This window comes from Rhinoderma darwinii, chromosome 9, assembly GCF_050947455.1.
Source record: "Rhinoderma darwinii isolate aRhiDar2 chromosome 9, aRhiDar2.hap1, whole genome shotgun sequence".
NCBI classification, from domain to species: domain Eukaryota; kingdom Metazoa; phylum Chordata; class Amphibia; order Anura; family Rhinodermatidae; genus Rhinoderma; species Rhinoderma darwinii.
Genome location: NC_134695.1, coordinates 65,485,423 through 65,494,190, shown reverse-complemented (window position 1 = coordinate 65,494,190; position 8,768 = coordinate 65,485,423). Strand labels below are relative to the sequence as shown.

Sequence of the window (8,768 nt, the reverse complement as noted above, 5' to 3'; positions counted from 1 at the left end):
CCCTGCAGAGCATTGCATCCCAGGACACCCAGAACCCCTCATCCCTGCATAGCATTGCATCCCAGGACACCCAGAACCCCTCATCCCTGCAGAGCATTGCATCCCAGGACACCCAGAGCCCCTCATCCCTGCAGAGCATTGCATCCCAGGGCACCCAGAACCCCTAATAACTGCAGAGCATTGCAACCCTGGGCACCCAGGACCCCTAATCCCTGCAGAGCATTGCATCCCAGGGCACCCAGAACCCCTCATCCCTGCAGAGAATTGCATCCCAGGGCACCCAGAACCCCTCATCCCTGCAGAGCATTGCATCCATGGACACCCAGAACACCTCATCACTGCAGAGCATTGCATCCATGGACACCCAGAACCACTCATCTCTGCAGAGCATTGCATCCATGGACACCCAGAACCCCTCATTCCTGCAGAGCATTGCATCCCTGGGCACTCATAACCTCTCATTACTGCAGAGCATTGCATCCCTGGGCACTCATAACCCCTCATTACTGCAGAGCATTGCATCCCAGAACCTCTCATCCCAGGGCACTTGCGGCTCCCCTGCTGTTGCTGCTATTCCCGTATATAACCCCATTTCTAGGAAACTCCAAACATTTTCCACTGGGAAACAGCATCCAGCCTACATCTACCACAATGCTTTGCGGTAGCCGGGACTCGCTTTGACAGCGACACGTGATCAGTCACATGACCGGAGAGATGGCCGTTCTGCCGGAGAGTGTATTTTCCAGCCTGCAGCTCTTATTAAAGGTGGGAGTCACCGAGCAGGACAAGGAGGCAAAACATCGTCCATATAGTAATGTTTAGCTTGTATTCTTATATTCCGGTACATTAGATGAATGCAGCCTGTGACGCGGAGGACTACAAGTCCCAGCAAACAATGCAAGCTTATGTGTTACATGGGGGGACTACAAGTCCCAGCAAACCTGTGTGTTACAAGGGGGACTACAAGTACAAGCGTGCAGGGAAAGCTTGTGTGTTGCGTGGGACTGCTGCCTGCAAGCCTGTCTTACATGGGGACTACAAGTCCCTGCAAGCATGTGTTACATAGGGGGGACTACAAGTACCAGCATGCATTTGTCATTAAAGGCTCAATACCAGGATAGAGGTAACATTTCTCACAGCTGAGTGTTTGTTACAGTTGTATCCAGTGCAGACAGTCCTATGAACACCTCAGTCCTGTCACTCTGACGTCTCCATCTTGTCTCCCGGGGTGTTAGGCCTCCTCCAGGGATGTGGTCCAGAAGATTTGTAGAGACTCCTTTCCAAGTTCAGCCCTCGGCTCCTCACAGCTGATTGATGATGTGTCGTCCAACCTGTCCGTCACTGCGGGGGAGGCTTCTCAGGTAGGTGCTCACCTGGCGCAGGTAAAGAATCGCTGAGAGTGGAAGAAATAATCACTCAGTGTAGCTAAACTTACAAAAAACTTTTGACTCCTCAGAATTTTTGATCAGTGGGGGTCCGAGCACGGAGACCCCCACCGATCGCTTAAACGAAACGGCAGAAGCGATCGGGTGAGCGCTTTGCCGCTTCGTTTCTGATCGGCTTTCCTCAGAGCGGTGTACGGACCCAAAGTCTTTCTATTGGGCCCGTTCTCCGCTCTGAACAGAACCGAAGAGAAACGAAGCAACGCAGTGTTCACCCGAGCGCTTCTGCCGCTTCGTTTTAGCGATCGGTGGGGGTCTCAGTCCTCGGACCCCCACTGATCAAAAGTTTTATAAAAGTTTAGCTACACATTAAAGTCTGTAGAAAAATATAAAATGCGCTGCATATAACTGCGTCTTGGTTTGTGGCGTTTTTAAGGCAAATTTTGTGGTCCGTGGCGGTTTTTTTCCAGGCTTATTCTCTGACGTTTATTTTTAGACCTTTTTAAATATAGGAGTTAGAAAAAAGCATGAGCGTACACGTTAGATTTAGGACTCATGTTGTTTTCTTCCGTGTCCTATCCGGTTTTTGTTTTATTTTGCGGATAACAAACTGAACCATTCATTTATATGGGGCCACGCCCACATCCGGTTTTTGCGGATCCATGTATCTGTTCCGCAAAATTATAGAACCGATCCTATTCCTGTCCTTATTTACGGTCCGCCTCACCCACTCTAGTGTTTGTGTCCGCCCCAAAAATTGACAGCAAGCGGACGCCACTAAGATCCGTGTTTTGCGGCTCCGTTACATGGTCTACAAAATACGGTCCGTTTTGCTTCCGCGCCCGTTCCGTACCTTCTGAGGAATCTGAAAATTGGACACTGAACCATCAAATGATCAGGAGGGGATTTCCGATCGTCTCCTAGCAAAGGAACCGTGAAAAATGGACCACGAATGGATGGCTTCCACGTGCTGTCCGTTGTTTTCGCGGACCCATAGACTAGAATGGGCTAAACGGTACGGAAGCGCGGTCAAGAAAGAGACCTGTTCTATAAATTTTGCGTAACAGACGCACGGATCCGCAAAAACATCTGATGTGTCCATAGAAATAAATGGCTGCGTGATCCGCAATAAAACGGATAAGACACGGAGCCAGAATATCGTCCGACCGTCCAATGTGTATGTTCTGCTGCTCCTGCATTGTAGACGTTGATCTCCCCCATAGACGTGTGATTGCGAGGAGATAAGTGGCTGCCACATACTACTGGCCGTGCTTATCCCAGAGGAGAACAAGGGACTGACTAATAAAAATGTCAGCCCACCCAGTACTTGTTTCCTCTGATCTTACACATTGGGGTGGGGGACTCATTTGGGCTGCCCCCATACACGTTGCATTGTCAGTGAATCGTCTCGACGATCATTGGTCCCACTGACGATTCTCTTCACCCGTCGCAGTCAAAATGCTACAACTCGCAACGTTTTACGTAGAATATTTATATGCAACGATTTTTTTATTGCGCCGGCTCGTCTTAAAAAAAGCGAACCAACTTTGCAAATGTTAAGTTTTTATATATCTTGTACCCTTTTATGTATACAGCTCCTGTGCGGATCGATGTGTCTCCACAGTTACAGCCTGTATGACCGATACTGCGACCTTTAGGCCGGGTTCACACGTAGCGTAAATACTGCAGATATTCCGCAATGGATTTTGTTTATTAAAACTCAGGGGAAAAAAAAAATCTCATGCTTACCCAGAACTCTCTGCTCCTGCGTCCAGCCCGGCATCTACGGATGACGATTCATCCCATGTGACTGATGCAGCCAATGACAGGCTACAGCGGTTACATGAGATGAAATGTCATCCCAGAAGGCTGCGCTACGGGACTACAGAGGGACGCAACGCCATGGTAACGGCCAGGGTAAATGTGAACGTTTTTTTTATTTTTCTAGCGGAACTTCCGCCCGTAAAACTCCACCACAATGTGGTTTGGTTTTTCGGACGGAACGTACTGCGGGTTCTAGGTCTAAAAAGTAGCGTAGTTGTACGCAGCGTATCCGACCCGTGTGAACCCGGCCTTACTGATCTATTGAAATACATTCTGTGTAAGGGTATGTTCACATGCAGTGTTTTCAGACGTAATTCTGGCATTTACGCCTCGAATTGAACGCTACTAATACGCCTCCAAACATCTGCCCGTTGCTTTCAATGGGTTTTACGGTGTTCTGTTCCCACGAGGTGTAATTTGACACGTCGCTGTCAAAATAAGGTGCGTAAAAAGACGCCTGCGAAAAAGAAGTGCATGTCACTTCTCGGGACGTTTATGGAGATGTTTTTCATTGACTCCATTGAAAAACAGCTCCAATTACGTCCGTAAAATACGCCGCGAAAAATGTGAGTTGTTACAAAAACTTCTGAAAATCAGGAGCTGTTTTTGCCTAAAATCAGCTCCGTATTTTCAGACGTTTTTGGTCACTGCGTGTGAACATAGCCTTACAAGACGGTGATCGATCCCTAATCGTCTCTCTTCCTGTGTGTCAGGTGATACGAGCGGCGCACGCCCTCACCCGGCACGTGGTGTACACCGGTCTGACCTCCGCAGAGCGGATACTGGCCGCATTCCCAGACGACTTTCACCAGAACCTGAAGAATCTTCTGACCAAAATAATTTTGGAGAATGTGTGAGTCACGTGTTGTGTCTTGTGCCTCCAGCTTTTTATGGATGTCCCTCGAATATCACAGAATGTGTGAACTACAAGATCCAGGACTCCCAGTGTTAACCGTTTCTGGTCAAAGTCTGACCCAAGCAAAGCCTGAAACAAAAGAAACGCCTCCTAAAAATAAAAGTACAAGATGTGCAGCGTTCATACATGTCACTTATGTCTTCACATAGCAACCAAAACTGAAGGGACCAGAAATCTCCATGATCCAGATGCAGGGAAGAATCCCAGTCCCAGTCGACAAATGTTCTGACTAGTTGCCGGGGGTGATTAGATATGTAACTGCTCCTCTTCTCACCCCTGTACTGAGAATAGAGATCATCCTTATTATAAGTGGCCTATCTTGTACATGATGTGATCGGCGCTGTAATGTAGAGTACAACAGTGTTTTTTATTTAGAAAAACTATAATTTTTGACGGAGTTATGACCTATATTAGCTTTATGCTAATGAGTTCTTAATGGACAACTGGGCGTGGTTTACTATATGACCAAAGTGGGCGTTGTACAGAGGAGTGTATGACGCTGACCAATCAGTGACCAATCCGCGTCATACACTTCTCTCCATTCATTTACACAGCACATAGTGATCTTACTAGATCACTATGTGCAGCCACATACACACATACTAACGATACTGAAGTGTCCTGACAGTGAATATACATTACCTCCAGCCAGGACGGGATGTGTATTCAGAATCCTGACACTTCTGTAGCGTCTCTGTGATATTTACAGCAAGGCAAGTGTAATCTCGCGAGATTACGCTGTAAACTGTCATTTAAAACGAGATTACGCCTGCTGTGCTGTACATTTCACACAAACGTTAGGGTATGTTCACACGGCGGGGGTCCGTAACGGCTGAAATTACGGGGATGTTTCAGCCTGAAAACATCCCCGTAATTTCAGCCGTACCGGCATGTGCAGGCGCTTGAACGCCGCGTCAATTACGGCCGTAATTAGCGCTGCTATTCATTGGAGTCAATGAATAGCGGCTCCAATTACGGCCAAAGAAGTGACAGGTCACTTCTTTGACGCGGGCGTCTAGTTACGCGCCGTCATTTGACAGCGGCGCGTAAATATACGCCTCGTGTGAACAGACAAACGTCTGCCCATTGCTTTCAATGGGCAGATGTTTGTCAGCGCTATTGAGGCGCTATTTTCGGGCGTAATTCGGGGCAAAAACGCCCGATTTACGTCCGTAAATAGGCCGTGTGAACATACCCTTAGCGAAGTGTCAGGATTGTGAATCGACATCAGGAACTTTTTATCAAACAATTAATAATGTATAGAAAACCCTCCATATTTATAGTTTTGATTGATTTGCAATCGATGGAGTCTTATGACTTGCTTTTCCTGTAGAGGGCGCTGTAGGAGAAAAGTTATATAATACGCTTGGATCAATGACTCAATTGGATAATTTGGGGTGGGGGAAGGGCTCCACACAATGTGAAAGGGTTCATTAATTTTCAGCAATCCTGTATGCAGAACACGGATCACCCTGCTCATAGGTTATACTTTTTCTCATCCTGTAGATCTGCATGGAGAAGTGAAGCCCAGAACACAGGCAGTAAGTATAGACGGCTGTCATTCTATAGATACCCCCACAATGAATGGAAATTACCCGCATTATTTATAATCTCTCATGATTTATAGTTGCAATCCCTTCTTTCGCCTTTAAGTGGCGCTGTTGTCATTACCTATGGAGACGTTTTCAGCATTGCAAATCTGTGGCATAAAGGAGGGATGATGGGGGCAGGGATTTATTTTGGACTTCCTTTCTATTGAAACGCAGCCTCTCTCCAGACATAATGACTGATAACAGGGAGCAATAGCTTACATTAATTTGCTGTAGTGTTCAAAAGATTTTACGCAGCGTGTTCACTGGGAGATCTTTTCCTGAGCATGTGAATGGGGTATAAAATATCCCATTTACATGCATTGCCGGCGGAACGTCTTACGATCAGGATTTAGGAGTGGAACTTGTGCCTAAATCCTGAACGTGCAGATCTGACCTTACCCTAAGGGTATGTGCACACACACTAATTACGTCCGTAATTGACGGACGTATTTCGGCCGCAAGTCCCGGACCGAACACAGTGCAGGGAGCCGGGCTCCTAGCATCATAGTTATGTACGATGCTAGGAGTCCCTGCCTCGCTGCAGGACAACTGTCCCGTACTTTTTTCAAGCAAAAAACGCTCCTGATCTTCAGACGTTTTTCGCAGCATATTTTACGGCCTTTTTTTGGATCTGTTTTACAATGGAGTCAATGAAAAACGGCTCCAAAAACATCCCAAGAAATTACCTGCACTTCTTTTTACGCGCCGTATTTTGAAAAAGACGCGTAAAATTACGCCTCGTGGGAACAGAACATCGTAAATCCCATTGCAAGCAGTGGGCAGATGTTTGTGGGCGTAATGGAGCCGTTTTTTCAGGCGTAATTGGAGGCGTAAACGGCCCGAATTACGTCTGAAACCACTGCATGTGAACATACCCTTACACTGACCTCTCTCTCCAGTTTCATTGCCGCGTCTGGTAGACATGGACTGGAGAGTCGACATCAAGACCTCGTCGGACTCTGTCACAAGAATGGCGGTGCCCACCTGTCTGCTGAAGATGAAGGTGGGTATAACATTTAATAGCTGCTTCCTATTGATATTGTATCATATATATTCACATGTCACGTGGTTAATACTTTGAGAATACTTTTGCTCAAGGCGTTTGATTAGTTCTGAATGTAGCCCCCATCATGCCTCAGATAGGAGGGCTCACTGTCGCCCCCAGCTGCGTAATGGACTTTGCATGAACTTCCAGGGGAACCCTGATATGAACACATTTCTGTCTCCATCCATTGACCTGACAAACGCAGAAGAATAACATCACTGCAGCATCACTAACTACTATAATACCGCCCCCTATGGGCTGAAAAACTGGAGAATTTTCAAATGGCCACAGCGTCTCTCCATTTCCGTGTTCCTGTCTATGTATTTGAGAATTATTATTTTTTTCTACGGGCCTGTTCACATGTCGTTTTTTTCTTCTGTCCCATCCCAACATATTCCTCCTCCGGAAGGTTGTGATGTATCCTACTGCATAGGCATACAGTGGGATACATCGCTATTTGAAGCGTTGTAACCGGGGAAGCCCCTGACGTCATCGTCCATATATGGACAGTAATGTCCGGAGCTTTAAACTACGGAGTCCCTGGCCAGAGCATCGGAAGCGCTCTGTCCGGGGACCCCGGGACTTGATGAGCCCCTGATGGCACTGTCCATATATGGTTAGTGACGTCAGGAGCTTCTCCAGGGCTGGAGTCCCCGGCCAGAGCGCTTCCGATGCTCTGGCTGGCGACTCTGTAATTTTGAAGCCCCTGACAGCACTGTCCATATGTGGACACCCTTTTGGCCTCCGTCGGTCTAATGGAGCCCTATGGACACATTTAGTGCGTATGTAAGGAGCTTCCCCGGTGTAAATGCTAAAGGAGGGATAAAAACGCTGTGTGAACTGGCCTTAAGGGACAAGGAATGTGGCTGAAATTGTATTTGTGTCGTTCATTCCCCAGATCCAGGAGGACCCAGGTCTATGCGGGTCAGAACCAGCGACATCCACACTGACCATGGAACTCGGCAAAGAAACTCTGGACACCATGTTGGATGGGCTGGGCCGGATAAGGGACCAGCTGTCTGCCGTCGCTAACAAGTAGTAAATTACCCCCCCACCATCCAGAAGGACCGTCCATGACTTTCTGCCCTTATTACAGATGACGCCGTCGCTGCTGACGTCACGTAACGAGCGATATTACTGATCATTTCCTGTAAATATCTTTTTCTAGGATTATATTTACAAAAAACATTGTGTGACCCGCAGAGTTCTTCTTGTAGTAACGCGGCGTCGCATGGAAATACAAGTCCTTAAAACTTCTAACCAGCCGTCCCTAAATTGCAGCTGATTCTCGGAAAGTTGTGATGTTCACCCAGCTTTCCTAGACTCCTGAACAGCAAAACTGCGTATGGAGAGGGGGGCATAACCTAGTAGGACTTGAGATGGTGGCCATATTGGTTATTACCCAGCTTTCCCAGAAACAGATGTAGCTAATGTTTAACAACAACTCAAAGGCTTCAATTTAATAAGGATCTTTGTTTCAGGGGTGGGGGAGGGCTAGGGGGCGGGGTCATGTGTCACTGGGGCTCTTTTGGCTGAGTGTGTAAATGACCTGCTATCCTTATTCTGACTGGTGGCTTAGTCCTCTATGTTTACACACAGCAACTAATGCACAGCGCTGCAGTGTAAAGCATGGGGGAGAGAGAGCGCAGCAGGATGAGCCACCTATGCGACACAATATGCGTACCTAAGACCTGCTTTATAGCATAGATTACCGTGCAGATAGTTTCTGATCATAGCTATGCCTTAATGTAGCAGAGCTGAATAGCCGCCAAACAGCCACCACTAGCCAGGAAGCCTCTTCCATAGGGTAGCACAGAGTCAGCGAACTTTGGCACTCCAGCTGCTCTGACACTACAATTCCCAGCATTCCCTGACCGCTTTTGGCTGGAATAATAAAGCATCAGGCTGTCGGTGCATGCTGGGAGTTGTAGTTTCAGAACAGCTGGAGTGCCGAATGTTGCTGACCCCTGGATAAAACCTTTACTAGAATTCTGCTTTAGAGAGGGGCT

At 47.4% G+C, this 8,768-nt stretch overlaps 1 protein-coding gene across 2 annotated transcripts; it reads left to right on the top strand.

Annotated features, from left to right (window-relative positions):
• Nucleotides 1–661: 661 nt before the first annotated feature.
• COMMD9 (COMM domain containing 9) lies at nt 662–7,947 on the top strand. 2 transcript variants are annotated; one of them, XM_075837043.1, is made up of 6 exons: nt 662–765; nt 1,236–1,361; nt 3,920–4,059; nt 5,629–5,663; nt 6,614–6,717; nt 7,658–7,947. In XM_075837043.1, exons 1-6 carry the CDS (start codon nt 703–705, stop codon nt 7,796–7,798), a joined length of 609 nt encoding a protein of 202 aa, XP_075693158.1. In that variant the 5' UTR covers nt 662–702; the 3' UTR covers nt 7,799–7,947. The 2 variants fall into 2 exon arrangements, with proteins under 2 accessions (XP_075693158.1, XP_075693159.1); XM_075837044.1 differs by lacking the exon at nt 6,614–6,717.
• Nucleotides 7,948–8,768: the final 821 nt, after the last annotated feature.

Excerpts from the sequence above, each read along its gene's own strand:
- COMMD9 (XM_075837043.1), top strand. The coding sequence starts at position 703 with ATGACCGGAGAGATGGCCGTTCTGCCGGAGAGTGTATTTTCCAGCCTG. Across the intron at positions 4,060-5,628 it reads AAAATAATTTTGGAGAATGT|ATCTGCATGGAGAAGTGAAG; the intron begins GTGAGTCACGTG and ends CTCATCCTGTAG. Across the intron at positions 5,664-6,613 it reads TGAAGCCCAGAACACAGGCA|TTTCATTGCCGCGTCTGGTA; the intron begins GTAAGTATAGAC and ends CTCTCTCTCCAG.